The 21,119-nt window shown below is 45.4% G+C and overlaps 1 protein-coding gene across 3 annotated transcripts; it reads right to left on the bottom strand.

Moving 5' to 3' along the window:
- Window positions 1-2,872: 2,872 nt before the first annotated feature.
- Window positions 2,873-20,642, bottom strand: EEF1AKMT1 (EEF1A lysine methyltransferase 1). Of its 3 annotated transcripts, none has more exons than XM_045017755.1 (6): window positions 20,496-20,611; window positions 13,954-14,036; window positions 13,449-13,601; window positions 12,174-12,253; window positions 5,300-5,580; window positions 2,873-3,324 (listed from the first exon to the last, which is right to left on the bottom strand). In XM_045017755.1, the coding sequence occupies exons 2-6, from the start codon at window positions 13,954-13,956 to the stop codon at window positions 3,170-3,172; spliced, it is 672 nt and encodes a 223-aa protein (XP_044873690.1). In that variant the 5' UTR covers window positions 13,957-14,036; window positions 20,496-20,611; the 3' UTR covers window positions 2,873-3,169. The 3 variants fall into 3 exon arrangements, with proteins under 3 accessions (XP_044873690.1, XP_044873682.1, XP_044873698.1); XM_045017747.1 differs by having other exon boundaries at window positions 2,995-3,324; window positions 12,174-12,256; window positions 20,496-20,594; XM_045017763.1 differs by lacking the exon at window positions 13,954-14,036 and having other exon boundaries at window positions 2,999-3,324; window positions 12,174-12,256; window positions 20,496-20,642.
- Window positions 20,643-21,119: the final 477 nt, after the last annotated feature.

Below are 21,119 nucleotides of genomic sequence, written 5' to 3'. Positions count from 1 at the left end.
TGTCTTTTCAAGTTTCCTAGATTCCAAAAAATGCCTGGTATTCTAAAAGAGAAATGTTTTTAATTAAAATCTGTTTTAATTTTTGAAAATACAGCCAAACTCCACAAATATAAAACATTACATCTATTTCATGGTATAAGTTTATCAATAGGTTCCATTACTCAGTAACTAAGTTCCAACTACCTCTAAAAAAATCTCTGAGGTGCATGATATTGTGGAATAAGAAACAAAAATTTAAAAAAATGGGACTTTGGAAATAAAGCAGCAAATTTTTGAAGCTACACACTTGACTCACCCTATAAATTGTCTTCACCTTGATTTTAAAAATCATAATGCCAGCGTTTTGGCAGATCTCTTTACCCAGATTAGTTGCTGTGCGTGAATTAACACCCCAGAGTGCACTGTGAGCATTAGTGCAGTGCATAGATAACTTATGCCGCTATTACACTAGCTCAAACTGAAAACATAATGAACACAGTATGAAGCAGTAAAGTGAATATTGGCTGGTTCTGTAGTAAACAAAAATGCTATTGCCTCATTTGTGTAGAATGTTCAATGAAGGTCAAGCTCCCCCTAATGGGAAAATAAGTATTTTGGGGTTTTTGTTTTTTTAGACATTTTGACTAAAATGTCAGGTTTACAGTACTCCTTGAACAGTAATATGCCTGACTTAAGAACCCAAAATAGGCTCTTTAAAAAAATCTAACACAGAACATTCCAAATGTATGCACTTCATTTCTGCAGAGATCTGCTTACTAGTTAATCAAACTTCGCCACCCACCCCCAGAATAGCAGATGTTCATCATAGAGTAGCTTACAAGGTGGGAAGCAATAATGAAAATTTACAAATCTTGCTAATAAAAGAAAGTGGGGATTTAACTATTCAGAAAAGTTGAAAAATAACTACAAATTTTAAAACCATGAATCAATAGATGACAGGCATGCGTTATGTCAAAATGAAATGATTTCCTTAAAAAGTAACAGTTGCAAATTCCAAATTAATCCCTTTTCACTTACGCCCATTACTGGTTAGGTGTAAAGTAATTGATAAACCTTAGCAAGTTCTGCTTCTGAAGAGGCCTCTCAAGTTTGCTTTTAACAATATATCAGTGACATCACTATTTCCCCTCCACTCAAATAGTTATTGCTTGTGAAAGGTGCCAGGTTGAAAACCAGAGGGACCAAACACAACAAGTACAGTGCAGACAGCTCTCACCCCTGTTCTGGAGGGACCATATCTAGGCGTGAAAAAAAAATTAATCAGTCTTTGTACCTAGTTGGGGTGGCTGCTGAGACTAATTAGTGCAAATTGTGATGGCGATTTCCTGTGAGACAGACACCTGCACATCAGAAACTGGACTGTGTCCACAAACTCATTCCATCAAGGCCATTGAACAGCCATGAGGCACAACCAGAATTTTCCTAAGGCGGCGACCCAGGCTCCCTGCCAAGAAGTAGAGCTCACTATACATGCGCTATGTTCCCAATGTCTTCGCCAGTGGGACTCCGCTTTCTGCATGCATTGCATTCTGAGAGGCAGGGCCAAATTAACCACCACTGGCCCTAGGCAAACACACACTTCTGGGTCCCTACCTTATAATGTGAACAACAAACAGCTGATAAATGCGAAGGGAAAAAATACACTTCTGTGCTGTTTTAGCCCATACATAGTACTGCAGTAAGTTCCCATCTCAGCCTGTTCACTTACTGCTGTTTGAGAAGGAAGCGATTTCTTTATCCAGTGCCGTCCTCTGCTATTCCCAACAGAACCAAGGAGAAAGTGAATCTCAGCTGTGTGCGAGGCCTGTCTCTGCCCACTACTCCACTGGTGCTCCATCCTTAGAGGTTTTTAAGGCCTGGCTTGACAAAGCCCTGGCTGGGATGATTTAGTTGGGGTTGGTCCTGCTTTGAGCAGGGGGTTGGACTAGATGACCTCCTGAGGTCTCTTCCAACCCTAATATTCTAGGATTCTATGATTTGTGTCTAAACTGAAAGAATTTCACTCACTTGAGTGAGTGGTGCTGTGGCATGGCATAGGGGGTCGTAACCTCACTGAAATATGGCCTGGCCACCCCCTCATTATGACAGAGGAGCAGTTGGGTCAAATTTGAGTGACAGTGCGAATGTGACTGTGTGCGCCAGGGCGCATGATCACTTACTCAAGTGAGTGAAGTTCCTTCAGTTGGCGTGCAAATCTGCATAGTTAAACAAAACACAAAACCAAAACATTTTGGGACCACCTTCCCCCCACTCCAACAAATGTGGCATGTGCCTGGCTTGCCAATGTGTTCATCCAGCCCTGTGTGGGCATGCGTGAGGTTCCCCGTCACGCTGTTGTGCATGCCCTCACTGAGCTGCCATCTCTCCTTCTGGAGTGAGCCTGGAAGCAAAAGTGGAGGAGGACGAAGCATGAAGAGATAGTGGCCTGGCATTCTGGGAAGCAGGGAGGCACGTCCAGGAAACCCCCCTCCTGGACAGACAAGGATCTCTCCCTTCCCCCACAAAGAGACCAGGATTGGCTTGGATCTCTCCCCATCCTCCCATTGGAGAGACCGGGACTGTGAATTTGTAGTAGCATTAATCTATGGCCGTGGGGAGAGGTGCCACATGGACCCTGCCTCCCTTCATTGCACCCATGGAACAGCCCTCGTATGGGAAAGGCCACCAATCAGGTCTAACTGGTGATTTAGAATAGAAAAGCTCCCGTTACCAAGTCACCTGAACCAACCGGTCCCCATTCAATTACTTAAGGCCAGGTCTACACTACAAACCTATATTGATATAACTATGCTGCTCAGGGGTGTGAAAAATTCCACATCCCTGAGTGACATAGTTATACTAACCTAACCCTGTAGACAGTGCTATGTTGATGGGAGAAGCTCTCCTGTTGGCATCGAAGCACCTTCACTAAAGCGCTACAGCTGTATTGGTGCAGCTGTGCTGCAGGAGCACTCGCTGTACATGAAGACAAGCCCCAAGTAGGGTACCAAAAGAAATCAGTTACAAATGTTTGCAGATTTAACAGATTACAGAGTCGGTCATATTTAGCTATCTAAAGCTAGCCCAGAAACCATTACCTGGAGCAACACCTTTAATAAAACAATGAGGATTGCAGACATCGCTGAAAGAAGGAATCAATGGACTTGATTGATATACTGTTTCGCTTATTTTATGTACACTCTGAACAGCTAGAATCACGGTCTAGTCCAGAATCATAATTCACATAACATCGAAATTCATTGGCTAAGTTTTGCGCATGTTTTGGAGTAAAATTGCACATCTTCACACCAAGATGCTTCGCTGCCTGCTCTTCCATGACTGCACCTGAAGCAGAAAAAAATAGGATTTCATGACAAAGAAAGGTAACAGCACATTCTATGCTTTTTTCTTTAAATTGTTCCTCCAGCATCCCCCTATTTTTACTTCCCTTCCACAATCCTCTGTAAAGCTCTGTAGCATCAAGCACTCTTGGGCCACAGAGAGGGTTGGAGTCCCAAGGGAGGGAGAAGGAAGGAGAGAAAGGAGGGAAAAAGTCTGAGAATGGTTTTAGGTGCTTTCTCCGCTATCCCCTTCCCCTGGGGCTGATTGTTCTCCCTTGGACATGCTCGACTGTAGATCAAGAACCAAATGAGAGACAGACTCGAATTTCACACACTGCTGCCATTTGATAACTGAATATGCTCCAGAGTGTCATATTTAAAGCTACCCAGTTCAAAACCAGAGTTGCTTTAGGGAAGTAACACACTAGAGCAGAGGCTCCAAAACTTTACTTATTCAAGTACCACCTTCTTAAGAAAACTTGGAGAAGAGCTATGTGGCAGCTTAAACCTCAGCCAGCAGCTGCAGAATTTAGGAACTTGCAAATTCCTAAAGGCAGCAGCATTTTTCACTTATTTTCAATGAGTTCAAATAAATTTAAAACAACTTGTTTTAAAAAAAAAAATCACTCGAGAGTGGTATTCATGTTAGTGTAACTAAACTTAAACAACCCCCTTAATTACAGTGTGAGATCCTGTCAGAGAGTTCGTATTTGATTAGAACGCTATTCTTCTCTTAGATGATCTCAAAGCACTTTACAAACAACATATAAGCTCATAATACCCGTGAGGCAGGGATTCTTTTTTCAGTTAGCTAACCTGAGGCACAGAGGTCGAGTGTGTGCTCAACTTCACACGCTTCAGTGACACAAGTGGGAAGAAAACTCAAGAGTCCCAAGTTTCAGTTTCGTGCTCTAAGCCAGGGTTTCTCGACCTTCATTGCACCGTGAGCCCCTTCTGACAACAACAATTATTACATGACCCCATGAGGGGGGACCGAAGCCTGAACCCGCCGCCCCGGGTGAAGGGGCCAAAGCCAAAGCCCCACTGCCCCGGGCGGGAGGAGAGGAGAGGAAAAGTCAAAGCCCAAGGGCTTCAGCCCCACACAGGGGGCCTGTAACCTGAGCCCCCCCACCCAGGGCTGAAGTCCTTGGGCTTTGGCCCTGAGTGGTGGGGCTCGGGCTTCGTCCCCAGACCCCAACAAATCCAAGTCAGCTCTGGCGACCCCATTAAAATGGGGTCAACACTCTGTGGTCCTGACCCACAGTTTGAGAACTGCTGCTCTGAGCACTAGAGAAATCGCTCTCTATAAACAGAACAGACTCTCAATGGTGTTCAGCCCCAGAAATACACAGGGATTCTCAGGCATGGAATACATATTCCCTATATGTACTAGGGGCATTAGGCATACACAGGCTATAAGACTGTACAGCTCAGTGATCAGGATTTCCTAAAACCAATGCATTTTGTCCTAATTAGGATACAACTAGAGCTGTACTAAGAAAGGCAATTCCATTTCATGGAGGAGCACAAGTGTATTGGTAGACCCATTTATTGCTAAAGGTAATGTAGAAGGATTCTGCCACTGTTTAAAATCTCAGCCCTGGGGCAGTTAAAATGTTAGGGAACATACGTGAACAGTTAAAGAACCTACAGCATAGTAACAGTACCTGTTAGTTCTGATTCAGAACAAAACCCAGAATTTTTGAAGTTAAAGGGAATGGAGCCCTCCTCCAGGCCAGTCTGCCTGGTGGACTGCCACAGAGCCATGGACCCTGAAGACTCTGGAGTCCCTGACTCCAGGGCAGTCTGGCAGCCAGGAGTTCAGCAGGCAAGCTGGAAGTAAACCTGCCTGGCAGACAGGGTTCTGTTGGACCCCTGCCTGGGTTCCACTGGAACGTCACCAAAATAGATAATACAAATATTTAGAGCAACGACATTGAGTATATTTTTTCCTCTCTCAAAAGACACAGATGCTATACCTGTACAGAGCAGAATCTTTCCTTTTGTTAAGTATTTGATTGTCTCTGCTGTTTTTCTAAGACACTCCTCAGACAGATAGGGTGGATCCGCTAATACTATGTCAAAACTGTGTGGTATGAGATTTCCAGGTAAATTCAATGGATTGTTGTAATCATAGAAGATAAATTCCTCTCCGTATACAGAAAATCTTTTGTCATATTCCAGTATACACACTGAAAAATCTTTGTCATCCTGTTCTTTCAGTTTCTGGTAAACACTTGGAGCACTAACACACGCTATCCTGAAAAGAAAAAGAAATAATTCAGAACCTTCTTTTTAAAGGGTAACAGACAAAGATTATATTAGAATTGGGCTTAGACCATAAGATTTAGATTTCTAACCCCCCCAAAGTCAGGTCTATTTGCAAAATTCGATCTGGATTTTGACATCTCTTTGAAGCCCCAAAAGTTGTGGGGTACTTGGATCATGGGTTTTGAATTGGACCTCACTTTTAAGTTATAACCTTTTTTCTTTTACTTGGATTTCTGCTTTTAATACATTCACTATAATTTTGCACTGAACAAACCAATCATCCACAACAGCCTCCATTATAAAAGCCATAATGATACATTAATTTGAGCAGAATCTGTTGTCCCCCAGCAGGGATCAAGGCCTGCCTCTTTGTATTAAAAATGACAGGATTTACATGCAGACAGTTATGAAGGTTAATAATGAACTACATCATGCTAATGATAATAGAGTACTAGCAGCAGAGATAATCAACAGTATGGCTGCTTGTAGCACCAAGCTGACTAACCTCAGAAAAGTCTATTAAACTATGTGGATTTTACCATGGTTGTGTTTAAACTCCACAAAGACAACTAAAATGCTACAGCTCTTTTGACATAGTCAACAAGATGAAACATCAAGAATAAGTTAAAAATACTGGTCATAAATGGCATCAATTCTGATGTTTATCTCTGTTATTTGAAATAAATATTAGAGAGACTATGCCATGGTTAAATAACCAAAAAATGAAAACACCATAAGATTTAACATTCTATTTTCCTCCCAATCTATTTTCACAGGAAGAACCTTCTAAAATTAAATCTAGATTGCATTATAGATTTATTCGCAGTTTCTCATCTGAGTGATCCTTCTATACAAAGTGCCAATTTCATGTACATGCAATCCAAATATAAGAATGTATGTCGCCTCATCCTTCTGCTTTGTTTATTCCCTTTGCTCCTTTGAGCAAACAGGGTATCGTAATTAACAAGGCTCCTGAGATTGCAATTAGAGCTGGTCAGGAATTTTTCAATGACATTTTTTGTGGGTCAGAAAATGGTGATGCAGCAAACTAACTCCACTCTAGAACAGTGTGGTAGTTAGAGCACTCACCTGAGATGTGGGAGACCCAGCTCAAGTCCCTGGTCTGAATCAGGCTAAACAGGGACTTAAGCCAGGATCTCTCACATCTCAGGTGAGTGCCCTGACCACCAGGCTATTCCAGAGGCAAGGGAGTGGGGGAGTGTCTATATGTTTTTGTCAAAAGACCTCAAAAAGGTCTTGGTTTCATCTTGATACAGAATGAGATAAAATTTTAAATCTCAAAAATTTTCACAGGATGGGAAAACCATTTCCCACCTAGCTCTAACTCCATACTCTGCCAACATACAAGAACAAAGAGGCAGAGCAATATGAATGTGTATATCCGTGAACAAAACAAACCTGATAGCTCCGGTTTCTTTAAGGCCTACCTGCCTTGACATGCCCTTTAAAATTACAGTAGAACCTTGATTTTATAAAGACCAATCTTACGTTCAACAAACCACTTTTCCTGACAGAGGCGGGGTGGAAAAAAAAATCACATAATGAAAATTATATTTATGAAGAACAAGTCAATATCCCTTCACAGTCCAATGCCTTCAGTGCACTGGAAGTCATTTTGCAGTGGTTTGAAGAACAAGAAGAATGTGATGCAGTGCATGATACTGCACTCTATGGGCCATATCTACTGTACTTTTGAAATGTTCCATTTTATGAAATTTTTGATTTAATGAACTCTTAAATACCCAATTAGTTCATAAAATACAGGTGCTAGCGTAATTACAGCCCTTTGGTTGAATTTGTTCACAACAGAACATTAACTGGTAGCAGCAACAAGCAAATAATCTGTAAGAACAATATATTTAACCATAACTATAAAAAATTCATTTGCCATAATTTTTGATTTTGAAATACCCAACCCATCAATCAAGATACTGGATAATCAGTTACATTGAAAAGAACATTGTATGGTATACTGTCTTCATACTATCTGTATTCAGTTTTGTATACCAAATATTCTAATGAGCAGAATGATGAAATAAATAGTTCTGACACTCAAATAGGGGTAACTTCAGATTTAGACTGTGTAGACTGGCAAAGGTTTCTACAGTTCTAAAAATAACCTTTCTGCATTTCTTTCTGAATCAGACTGCCAAGTTAATCATCAAAGCTATCTTAAAATCAAAGGAATTGCAATGATTTTTTTCTTTGCTATTCCATTTAACGAAGTAGTAAGATCTGTGTTCAGTTCACAAGAAACTATCATTAGGAACATGCAGAAAGTCTGCATGAACATCTTACAGCTAGTCACCAATGTTTAACAATTTAAAAAAATTAGGATTGGAAAAATTGGAAGCAGATTTGTAACAACAAAGCTCAGAACTAGTATTTAGTTTAGCTTAAAAAAAGAGCTGTAATACAATAATTAATACAGGTTTAATATATTATAAATATATTACCGTATATATTCGTTCATTAGCCCGTTCGTTTATAAGCCAAACCCTCAAAATGGATAGGTAAAAACAGCAAAAACTCTATGAACCTTCCATAAGCCGACCCTATATTTCAGGGGTTGGAAAACTTTGGCTCCCGGCCCATCAGGGTAAGCTGCTGGCGGGTTGGGACATTTTGTTTACCTGCAGTGTTCACAGGCATGGAGCCCCTCAGCTCCCAGTGGCCACGGTTTGCCATTCCTAGCCAATGGGAGCTGCGGAAAGCGGGCCACTTCCCGCAGCTCCCATTGGCTGGGAACAGCGAACCACGGCCACACGGAGCTGAGGGCCTCCATGCCTGCAGACGCGCCAAGTAAACAAAATGACAATGTATTAGATATTACCGTATTTTTCCGTGTATAAGACGCCCCCATGTATAAGACGCCCCCAACTTTTCTAACCCCAAATTCAGGTTTTTTGTTTTGTTTTGTTTTCTTTGCCACTCCAGCTGCGCTTCAGCTGTCCCCCCCCCCCCCGACTTTGCCGCTCAGGCACAGGAAGAGAACGCCGAGGTAGGGGTAGAGGGGCCGAGGAGGGCCATGCGCCCCGGCTGGTCTCCGGCGGCGGCCCCGCTCCTGCCGCATCCCTCCCCGGCCGCGCGACTCCTGCCCTGGCCCTGCATCCCCGGCCGCCCGGCTCCTGCCCTGGCCCCGCGTCCCCGATCCCAGCCGCCCGGCTCCTGCCCCGCGTCCCCGATTCCAGCCGCCCAGCTCCCCGCGTCCCCAGCCGCCCGCTCACCGGCCGCCCAGCCCTGCGTCCCCAGCCGCCGGCCCCGGCTCCCCGTGTCCCCGACCCACCGTGTCCCCAGCCGCCCGCTCCCCGGCTCCCCAGCCCCGCATCCCCAGCCGCGCGGTTCCCCAGCCGCCCGGCTCCCCGTGTCCCCGGCCGCCCGGCTCCCCAGCCGCCCGGCTCCCCGCGTCGCCGGCCACCCGGCGCCCGCGTCCCCGGCCACCCGGCGCCCGCGTCCCCGGCCACCCGGCTCCCCAGCTCCCCGCGTCCCGAGCCGCCCGGCTCCCCAGCTCCCCGCGTCCCCAGCCGCCCGGCTCCCCGCTTCGCCGCCCGCCCGTCCCCGCTTCCCCGTCCCCGCTTCGCCTGCCGTCCGCCCGGCCCCGCGTCCCCGTCCCCGCTGGGCCTGCCGCCCGCCCGTCCCCGCTTCCCCGTCCCCGCTTCGCCGCCCGGCCGGCCGCCCGTCCCCGCTTCCCCGGCCGGCCGCCCGGCCCCGCTTCCCCGTCCCCGCTTCCCCGGCCGGCCCCCCGGCCCCGCTTCCCCGTCCCCGCTTTGCCGGCTGGCCGGCCCCGCTTCCCCGTCCCCGCTTTGCCGGCCGGCCGCCCGTCCCCGCTTCCCCGTCCCCGCTTTGCCGGCCGCCCGGCCCCCCGGGCCCCGCTTCCCCGTCCCCGCTTTGCCGGCCGGCCGGCCGCCCGTCCCCGCTTCCCCGTCCCCGCTTTGCCGGCCGGCTGCCCGGCCCCGCTTCCCCGTCCCCGCTTTGCCGGCCGGCCGCCCGGCCCCGCTTCCCCGGCCCCGCTTTGCCGTCCGGCCGCCCGGCCCCGCTTCCCCGATCCCAGCCGCCCGGCTCCTGCCCCGCGTCCCCGATCCCAGCCGCCCAGCTCCCCGCGTCCCCAGCCGCCCGCTCACCGGCCGCCCAGCCCTGCGTCCCCAGCCGCCGGCCCCGGCTCCCCGCGTCCCCGACCCACCGCGTCCCCAGCCGCCCGCTCCCGGCTCCCCAGCCCGCCTCCCCAGCCCCGCGGGCCCCCGGCCGCCCGGCTCCCCGCGTCCCTGGCCGCCCGGCTCCCCGCGTCCCCGGCCGCCCGGCTCCTCGCCGCCCGGCTCCCCGCATCCCCGGCCGCCCGGCTCCCCGGCCACCCGGCGCCCGCCGTCCCCGCGTCCCGAGCCGCCCGGCTCCCCGCGTCCCGAGCCGCCCGGCTCCCCGCGTCCCCAGCCGCCCGGCTCCCCGCTTCGCCGCCCCGCCCGCCCCCGCTTCCCTGTCCCCGCTTCGCCTGCCGTCCGCCCGTCCCCGCTTCCCCGTCCCCGCTTCGCCTGCCGCCCGCCCGTCCCCGCTTCCCCGTCCCCGCTTCCCCGCCCGGCCGCCCGTCCCCGCTTCGCCGCCCGGCCCGGCCGCCCGTCCCCGCTTTGCCGGCCGGCCGCCCGTCCCCGCTTCCCCGGCCCGCTTCGCCGGCCGGAGCCGCCCGGCCCCGCTTCCCCGGCCGCTTCGCCGGCCGGCGCCGGCCCCGCTTCCCCGGCCGGCCGCCCCGTCCCCGCTTCCCGGCCCGCTTCGCCGGCCGGCCCCGCTTCCCCGGCCCCGCTTCCCCGTCCGGCCCCGCGTCCCCGGCCCCGCTTCCCCGTCCGGCCCCCCGTCCCCGCTTCCCCGTCCGGCCGCCCGTCCCCCCGTCCCCGCTTCCCCGTCCGGCCGCCCGTCCCCGCTTCGCCGGCCCCGCTTCGCCGGCTGCCCGTCCCCGCTTCGCCGGCCGCCCGCCCGGCCCCGCTTACCCGGTCCCGCTTCGCTGGCCGCCTGTCCCCGCTTACCCGTCCCCGCTTCTTTGGCTGCCCGGCTCCGGGTCCCCATCCACGGCCGCCCGGTCCCGCTTCGCCGGATCCAGCCACGTGCAGGCAGCGCGGTAAGGGGGCAGGGAGGGGGTGTTGGAGAGAGGGCAGGGGAGTTCCGGGGTGGGGGGGTTGATAGGGGTTGGGGGGGTCAGAAGGCAGGGAACAGGGGGCTTACTTCTGTGTATAAGACTACCCTCAATTTTTAGTCTAAGGATTTTAGGAAAAAGTATAGTCTTGTACACGGAAAAATACGGTAAATTCAATGATTCCACAGAGTTTAAAATCATCAAATTTTGATGTAGACCCGTTTATAAGCTGACCCCCGCTCTTTGATGCGTCACTTTTTTACCAAACCAAAAATATTCAGCTTATGAACAAGTATATACGGTAGGTATTTAGGGCCTGATTCAGCAAAATGCTTAAATGTATGCTTTAGTACTTTGCTGGACTGCGGACTTAAGCACTACTTACCAAGCAAAGCTTATTTTATAGCAATATGCAAACAGAATTGAAAATTTAATAATAAAGTTTAAAATATTTTTTTTCAAAGAAGAATTTTTGGGAAAACACAAGATTTACTGTTATGTTATTTTAATGGACAGAGGGGGACAAGAAAAAGGGAAATTAAGTCACAATTTAAAAAATAAAAACAAACGGAACTCCAAAACAAAACATAAAAAAGGACACTAGTCTGTGTTTTTTATTGTCTGAAGAAAGCAATCTGGAGTGAAGCTTCCAGTCTCTCTCCTACAAACATGCCTAAGGGCAGGTTTACACTAGGAGAGCTACATCAGTGCAGCTGCACCTCTGTAGCGCGTCTGGTGAAGACACACTGTGCCGAGGGGAGAGACCTCTCCTGGTGCCATAATTACTTCACCTCTGCGAGATGCGGAAGCTATGTAGGCAGGAGAGCATCTCCTGCTGAAACAGCGCTGGTGTGGACAGTGCTTAGGTCACTGTAACTTGTGTTGCTCATGGGAGTATCTTTTTCATACCCCTACTTGACGCAAGTTAGATCGACTCAAGCGGTAAATGTAGACCTATCCTAAGAGCAGAAGTTTAAAATAATGGACATGCTGACTGGTGTACAGCACCTCCACTCAAGGACCATAAAGCACTTTACAAATATTAAGCGGCAAAACACTCCATGAGGTAGATATGATAAGTGTGATCAGCTAGGCTGGTTAATGAGTTCCTCAGTGCCACAGAGAATCAGTCACAGCCAGGATTAAAATCCAGGCCTCCCAACTCCCAGTCCTGTGGTCTAACCACTAAGTGACTGCTAATCATAGAACTGGAAGGGACCTCGAGAGGTCATCTAGTCCAGTCCCCTGCACTCATGGCAGGATTAAATATTATCTAGACTATCTCTGACAGGTGTTTGTCTAATCTAGATTTCTATTTCTTACTACCAAAATTCTGATTTTACTGTACTATCTAGAGAAACATGACTGAAAGTAGCCTACCGACAACATTTTAAGTAAGAAGAAACACAAAATATTTAATTTATAAAATAATTAATAAAACCTACCTGCCACCTCTTCCAGCTGCCAGAATAGCTTCTTTAGCCAGGCACAATGCAGTCTCATCATCATACCAAAACTGGCTCAACTGCTGGGGAAAATCATGCACAAACAAACAATTACTGACAGCATCGGTCTCTGTGACTGGGCAGTATAGGACACTTTTTGTTAACCAATATCAGCCCCATTCTAGGAAAACCAAAATCTACAGCTTTTTTGTATCATAAATTGCAATCCTGCACCTCTGAACAACTCTTACTAACTGAGCTGGAAAAGGGATTTCTTTACTGATAGTTTTGTTATTTCCTCTATAAACTAGTATTTCAAGCTGATAAATAATAGCTACTTCACACTTATATGTTGCCAGAGTTTTATAAAAATCTATTACTATTTCAACAAAACCAAGCTATACCAGACTATTTAGATCATTCCTTTATTTAGTACCTTTGCCCTGTTACCAATGCTGAATCCAAATCCAAAGATATTGAGTGTGCAGATATTTTAACTTCCAGTCTTTAAGTAGTTTAAAATTCTGTTATTAAGAAGTCATTCATTTATTTTGAGGTTGGGAACAGTTTATACCAGCTCAGGATTGTGAGAGGAAAGGAGACAGTCAGAGTGGAGAGATGGGAAAAGTCAAGAAAGTGGTAGCAGTGAAGAAAAGGAAAGATGAGATAGCAGAGGGTAGGAAGGAGAAAGTCAGGGACGACAGCAATCAGAAAAAAAAGGGGTGGGAGGGACAGGAAAAGGAGAGCCAGAAAACCTCATAGCCAGAATCATCAGTCACAGGTAAGAAGGGACAAGTCACTTGTTCAAATAAGGTAGGTAAAAAACAGAGAGGCATGATGGGAGAAGAGAGGAAAGAGTGTGCTATTTCCACATTATTACAATGTCGCAATTGCATCGCTTTCACACACACACCAAAGGAAAAATCTATACTTTCTCCACCCTCCCAGTCTGGAACTAAAATTTCTAGAGAGGGCAGCTACTTATCTTGGCATCTTTTCTCCCTTCCTCCCTCAGGTCAATTTCAATTAGTGCCAGATAGAACAAAACAAACAAGCAAGCAAACAAAACACACCACATCCAGCGTCAATAACAAGTCAAGGAGACTTTGACTTTTATAGTGCGGAAACAGCTCCATTAGATTCCACTACTCTTGAAAATGCCCTTTTTCACTGCCCCTTCCTCTTCACTTCCCAAAAGAAGCCTCACATTTCTGCTCCTCTGTAACTGGGCACTGCAAGTAATTGAATTGCAGTCTCTGAAGTTTAGTTTCTTACCCAGTCCTCCTCTATTGAGCCAATGGAATACTGTTTAAACCCTTGGGAGATCTTTGTGCCCTCTCTCTGATCTCTATAGAACTCCTGCAGGGCAGCCAGCGTATGGGATGAAAGCTGAGGGATGTCGTCATCATCATCATCACCACCCATTCTCTAGATGTTAAGAAGAAGAAGTATTTAAATTCAGCTTTTCTCAATAACAGCATTTAGTAAAGACGAGCTCATTTGAGATAAAACAACAAACAGTGAAACATCTACTAACCAGAAAACTAAACTTCTTGAAGCCAGGAGCCAACAAAATAAGCACATTCTCTCTTGCAGTGTAAGATGGAGGTTGGATTGGGTGAGTAATATTAAAACGTATCAAACACCTACAAGCCAAAGGCAGATATGAAATAGTCTGCCTCCAAGCAGAGTCCAGGGTGGAGTCCCAGAACCATTCCCTTTCTATATAGCTGAGGGCTGACTGATCTTACTGGTGTGTTATTCTTCCAAGACCACTCACCATTTTTTTCCTATCAGCCTCTAGCTAATTAGGCCTTTTGTGTACTTTTCAAGTCCTGTAGAATTCTGCTCCTGCCTTTCCACCTAAAAAGTGTGATGCAATTAATGCTAAATAATTAGCAAGAACTAGAACACATTTCATATGGTCAGCTCACCAATATAAAGCATGTTCTCCTCTGTTAACTTGTTGGAACAGGCGCACGGTTATTAATCAGGAGGAAAATGATCAGTTGCCTGCAGGAATAACTACTGACACGAAAGATCTGCATTACCAGGAGTGAAAGGGGGCGGGGAAAGCAGACTCCCATCTGTTTTTATCATTTTCATAATGAAAAATCAGTCATTTAACATATCACATTACATGGGATTTCTTTCAGTGTTAACACGCTAACCGCAGAAAGCAGCCATCCAGTACAGAGATAATGCTACAAACTATTATTAAGAACATATTGTAAAATGACAATATTATGCAGATTTTTAAATATCCTTTTCAATAAAAAGTGTATTAAAATGTATAAATTGAATTTATTAATTATAAGCCCTTTACAAATTTAGGGCCTGAATCTGTTGCCCTACATCTTGTGTAGTCATTTCCAGCAGCGAAATCTGAGTGTAAAATGCCACCAAATCAGAATGGTAGCATTTAACCCCATTAAACAGAGCAAGTAAAATTAATAGGCCCTAAGTATAAAATGAAAATGTCAACAAACTCTTTGGAAGTACTACTGGCCACTTCGATGTTAACAAACTAAGCACAAAACTGCATAGCAGTCAGTTTGATAAGTGATGCTCTGGAGTCATCAAGAACTTGTGTCCTAGGATCAATATTGCCCTCACTCACTCTAATATCACTTTATACAAAGATGTCCCTAAATGCTGGAAAGTCCTCCATAAGCCAAAACAAAGCAGATGGGAGGCTCATGAAGACATCCCTCCCAAATGCCACTGCATGACTAGGAATTTGTATATTTACATATATGAATGGGGGCCACAGGTGGATGAACATGCACACTGTACATCAACTGAGAAGTTCTGGCATTTTTATAAATGACATCTGAATCCTTCAACTGAGTTATATCATCTTGTATCACTTCCTTTAACTCCAATCCTTACCCTCTGCATAACTAAAAGGCATTTGTAAAGCAGCAAAGAGTCCTGTGGCACCTTATAGACTAACAGACGTATTGGAGCATGAGCTTTCGTGGGTGAATACCCACTTCGTCGGATGCATTTATTACACCTTCCCCACCATTATTTTTAGAAATGGTGGTGTTTAGGTAATACAAACATTGATAACACTGACATGCTTCCCTTGGACAAAATGCAGCAAACTCGGTACCTTGTTGGAGATGATGAGAGTAATGATATGAGAAAGGAAGAGATCTTGCAGTGTGCTGCAGAACCTGTCTTTCTCTTCTTAATATTGGGAAGCATGACTGGCCAAATTGTAGTTATCTGGGGCACAGGTAAATTATGCATTAAGCATTAATATGCTTAATTAATGTCTATCCAACCAAAATAACCTGAGAGAAACATACTGCTGTACTTAGGTGCTCTGTAAGCAGTATGTGTATTCAAATATTATTTCTTTACCTTATATAGATAGCACTGTTGTGCCTAATCCAAAAGATATACAATTCCCCAATACCTTAATGCCCATTTTCGATTGGAGTGGATTTTTTGGTTGAAAATCTTAAATCCTGAGATGCATTTTTATTTTAGCATCAAAGAATTATTTTAAACATATTTAATGATGTTTCATACTAAAACATGGTTGAACAAACTGGAAGGCTCAAAGTGGGACTCTTTGGCCGTTGATACTTCTGTTTGTAGGTAATCTCTTGCAAATCTGTTTACGTTCTTTTCTCTGCCAAATGCTACACTGAGTGGACAAGTCTCTTCCTTCATAGATGTGCTCAGTGTCTCTTCTGTAACATGTTATAGATATTATTCACACAACATGGTAAGTAGGTAGGTTTACAAGGACAGCCCTTGCTGAAAGTGGAAGATTGTGTAATTATGATGAACAGGGTACTGGGGGAACTGGTAGATTCTCCATTTCTTGATGTCTTCAGATCAAAACTGGTTGCCTTTCTGGAAGTTACGCTTTAGCCAAACACAAGTTATGCATTACTCAAACATATACAGGGGTAACTGGATGACATTTTATGGCCTGTGATATACAGAAGGTCTCACTTGATGATTTAGTGGTCCCTTCTGTCCTTAAACTCTATGAATTTGGTGGAAGAACCATAATATTTTTTGTGACAGTTAAACACAATCATTCTCTCACTGGAAACAGTGCCATCTGGTGGAGTAATAGGTCAAATAGAAATCATTAGACACCTGATAATTACTAGGAAGAAGTGATGAAGTTTATTCTTTCAAGAAATGTGTTTCCCCTACTTCTGATCAAAGGATTCCACAAAATAATGAAATACTAATATTTAATATTAAAGAACACAATAGTATATGTAATCTGAATGTAATACAAGACTATAAATTGAGGAATATAGCCTCTTCTCCACACAGAAATGACTGTTCGTGGAAGTTGTGCATAAGCATCAATGGAAACTATCCTTTAACTCAGAAATATGTTAATATATAATCTAAAAATTAGGGCTGTCAATTAATCGCAGTTAACTCATGCGATTAACTCAAAACATTTATTGTGATTAACTGCAATTTTAATCACATTAATAATAATATAATAATAATAATAATTGGAGATATACCCATCTCCTAGAACTGGAAGGGACCTTGAAAGGTCATTGAGTCCAGCCCCCTGCCTTCACTAGCAGGACCAAGTACTGATTTTTGCCCCAGATCCCCAAGAGGTCCCTCAAGGATTGAACTCATAACTCTCGGTTTAGCAGGACAATGCTCAAACAACTGAGCTCTCTCTTTTCCCCCTTCCCTTTGTTAAACAATAGAATACCAATTGAAATTTATTAAATATTTGATTGCTTTTCTACATTTTCAAATATATTGATTTCAGTTACAACACAGAATACAAAGTGTACACTGTTCACTTTATATTATTTTTATTACAAATATTTGCACTGTAAAAATGATAAAATTGTATTTTTCAATTCACCTCATACACGTACTGTAGTGCAATCTCTTTATCATGAAAGTGTAGCTTACAAATGTAGATTTTTTTGGATACATAACTGCACTCAAAAACAAAACAATGCAAAACTTCAGTACCTACAAGTCCACTCAGTCCTACTTCTTGTTCAGCCAATTGCTAACACAAACAAGTTTGTTTACATTTAAGGGAGATAGTGCTGCCCTCTTCTTATTTACAATGTCACCAGAAAGTGAGAACAGACATTTGCATGGCACTTTTGTAGCTCACATTGCAAGGTATTACATGCCAGATATGCTAAACATTCATATGCACCTTCATGCTTCGGCCACCGTTCCAGAGGACATGCTTCCATGCTGATGACACTCATTTAAAAAAAAAAAAAGCGTTAATTACATTTGTGACTGAACTGGTTGAGGAAGAATTGTATGTACCCTGCTCTGTTTTACCTGCATTCTGCCATATATTTCATGTTATAGCAGTCTTACATGATGACACAGCACAATTGTTCACTTTAAGAACACTGTCACTGCAGATTTCACAAAACGCAAAGAAAGTACCAATGGGAGATTTCTAAAGATAGCTACAGCACTCATTCCAAGGTTTAAGAATCTGAAGTACCTTCCAAAATCTGAGAGGGACAAGATGTGGAGCAAGCTTTCAGAAGTCTTAAAAAAGCAACACTCCAATGCGGAAACTACAGAACCCAAACCACCAAAAAGGAAAATCAACCTCCTGCTGGTGGCATCTGACTCAGATGATGAAAATGAACATGTGTCAGTCCACACTGCTTTGGATTGTCATCAGCATGGACGCACGTCCTCTGGAATGGTGGTTGAGGCATGAGCGGATACGAGACTCTTTAGCGCATCTGGCACATAAATATCTTGCGATGCCAGCTATAACAGTGCCACAAGAACACCTGTTCTCACTTTCAGGTGGCATTGTGAACAAGAAGTGGGCAGCATTATCGCCTGCAAATGTAAACAAACTTGTTTGTCTGAGCGACTGCTTGAACAAGAAATAGGACTGAGTGGACTTGTAGGCTCTAGTTTTATATTGTTTTATTTTTGAATGCAGGGTTTGTTTGTTTTTTTACATAATTCTACATTTGTAAATTCAACTTTCATGATAAAGAGATTGCACTACAATACTTGTATTAGGTGAATAGAAAAATACTATTTCTTTTGTTTTTACAGTGCAAATATTTGTAATAAAAAAATATAAAGTGAGCACTGTACACTTTGCATTCTGCATTAAAACTGAAATCAATATATTTGAAAATGTAGAAAACATCCAAAATATTTAAATAAATGGTATTCTACTATTAACAGTGCAATTAATCATGCAATTAATTTTTTATTGTGCGATTAATCATGTGATTAATTTTTTTAATCGCTTGAGTCCTACAAAATGTATAATTGCTTTATGATAATTAGCCATAAATATAGATGTTCTTAAACAAAGACCTACCCTTTTCTTTTCCCACCCTTAATTCTCAATATCCTAGTTACAACCATGTTCACCTCCCATAATTCTTTGCCCAGGCTTCTCTTTGCAGCACTTTGATCAAAACATGCATTCTAAACTTGATTTGCTAAAATTGCATGTGCCATCTGACCACTTGCTAAGAGGTTATATTTAACATGGAATGTTCATTAACCCACCACTGTGAGATGGTCAACTGAACAGTGCTCATTGGGAATGTTTAGTCTGTCACTCCACAGACTCAATGGAAGTGTTTGTCTCTATAGATCAGACCACTGACCGAACACACAGGCCTTTTCAGAATATGATGTAGTAGTTAATTTGGTTTACAGACTGGTTTGGCAGAAAGAGGACATTTATTATCAATTTGAATGTAGAAATAAGTTCAAAAACTGGGTTCCAAAAACTGGCTTTTTTATGTCCTCTCTTCTCCACACCATAAAAAAAAGAAAGATTCAGTTTTACAGGGCCTAAAGGCTAAACCCTAGAGTGTAAAGACGCTTGGCTCATTGCTTTCACACAAGCAGAAAATTCTGCAGTCAAGCTACCAAACACAAATACGTCTTTTTAAGGCTAATTTTGTTCTTAGTAGTCTGTTAAACTGCCTAGCATAAACAACTATAAAAAAATTATTACTAATATAAACTGCAAGTCCACAAAGCTACTATTGCTATCGGCTCTGAATTTGACCAGTTCTATCTAGAGCAAATCACTCTGAAACCCAGATCAGAGTCAGGATAAAAATGACATCATTGCAGATCAATGGTTCTCAGCCAGGGTTACACGTACCCCTGGGGGTATACAAAGATCTTCCAGGGGGTAACTCAACTCATCTAGATCAGTGTTTCTCAAACTGGGGGGTTGCAGACCCCAGAGGGATCACAAGATGGGGTCACTGCATCACAAGTGCAGAGCCAGCATTAGGGAGTGGCAAGCAGGACAACTGCCCAGGGCCCCATGCCAGAGGGGGCACTGCAAAGCTAAGTTACATGCTTCAGCCCTGCTGCTGGGGCTTGCTCAGGCTTCAGATAAGGCTCACAAGTGAAAAACAGGCTCAAGTATCACACTGAAACGTACATACAATATTTATATTCCAATCCATTTATTTTATAATTATAGGGTAAAAATCAGAAAGTAAGCAATTTTTCAGTAATAGTGTGCTGTAACACTTGTATTTTTATAACTGATTTTGTAAATAAGTAGGTTTTAAATGAGGTGACATGTAGAGTATGCAAGACAAATCAGACTCCTGAAAGGGCTACAGTAGTCTGGAAAGGTTGAGAACTGTGGCCGTAAATAGCCTGATGCTGGTATAAGTTGCCAGTACTTGGAGTGGCCAACAAGCCTGCGTACTAGGCCTGTGTTTCTCCAGTAAGCGAGTCAACACTGGAGACAAAAACTGCATTTTCCATCTTTGCTGTTTTTTTCCTCTGCTCTCTTGTATTTGTCTTGTTTTTTCTTCTAGAAAACTGGATTGGATTTTAACATCACCACCACCAGCAGCTCATCTCAACTAACACGGGGGCTTTTCCTTCTACAGACTCTCTATAGCTAACACAACAGCGAACAAGGGCTGTTGTTAAAAAGAAAGCCTTATGTACATACTTTACATTTCAAACGCTGAATTGTTTCCCCCCCTTCATTTCCTGCACCTGTATTGAAAACTTAAAGAGGATTTATAATGTGTTTGCCAATTGCCATGGCATTAAACAGCCTGAGGTCTGTATCCCCAACCCTGAACCTTCGTTAACACTGAGTCTGATGCTGGACGGTGACTTTTCAGGCCCATATAATCCATCACAATTAACACAACAGAACTCCAAACCCCCCGCCCCAACTCAACAGCTCCACTGAACCCCCCCTCCCCCAACGCTCCCCCCAAAAACCCCACCCCCCCGGTCCCTCTCCCCGTCCCTGTCGCCTCAATCGGCCCCGAGGCGAAGCGGCCTCATCACTTCACTCACCGCGGACACGGCTCGCTCCGGGCGCGGGCCCGACACCAGAAACTCATTGTTACGCGAGCGACCGCGCGCACTCCCGCTCTACGTGCACGACCCTGCCAGCGGGGGCGCGCACGCGATGCCGGCTGCGCCCGGTCCTGGTGCGTCTGGCGACCCATCGCCCCCGCCCCCCGGGCGCGTCCCGCCCTGAGTCTGAGAGCTCGACGCTCCCCTCGCCTCGTGCGGCGCCGCCCTGGCTCGGTAGCTGCAGCCCTGCGGGGCGGTGCCCGGCCCGAGCCCTGGGCGTCCCGCTCACTGCTTCGGCCACGTGCTCGGCCCAGGGCACCTTTAGCCCCGCGCACCCCGGGGCCTGCGTGGAAGGGGGCGGCCCAGCAGCAGCCACTCCTCCAGCCCGGCGGATCCTGCTCTCCGTGCTGAACCAGGGGTCCGCTCCTGCGGCAGCCCTGCCTGGCCCCACCTGCCACCCCAGGAGTTGGATTGTTTTAGTTTTGACTTTGGGCCTCTTTGAGTCGCTTTCTCTTGCTCTCTGGGTTTTACTTAAATCCTCCCTGCTAAAGGTTGGACTCACAGTGCTAGCAGGGTGCTTGTAGGGAGCTCTGGGGTGAATTATAGGCCAGCCTAACTTCA

Source organism: Mauremys mutica, chromosome 1, assembly GCF_020497125.1.
Source record: "Mauremys mutica isolate MM-2020 ecotype Southern chromosome 1, ASM2049712v1, whole genome shotgun sequence".
Lineage (NCBI taxonomy): Eukaryota > Metazoa > Chordata > Testudines > Geoemydidae > Mauremys > Mauremys mutica.
Note: the sequence above shows the minus strand (reverse complement) of the source record. Positions and strands in the feature narration are given on the sequence as shown.

What these genes read in the sequence shown, in the direction of transcription:
- EEF1AKMT1 (XM_045017747.1), bottom strand. An exon ending in GCAGCTGGAAGAGGTGGCAG is followed by an intron (nt 5,581 to 12,173) that starts GTAGGTTTTATT and finishes TTTTCTTTTCAG; the next exon opens with GATAGCGTGTGTTAGTGCTC. An exon ending in AAAGATTCTGCTCTGTACAG is followed by an intron (nt 3,325 to 5,299) that starts GTATAGCATCTG and finishes TTTCTGCTTCAG; the next exon opens with GTGCAGTCATGGAAGAGCAG.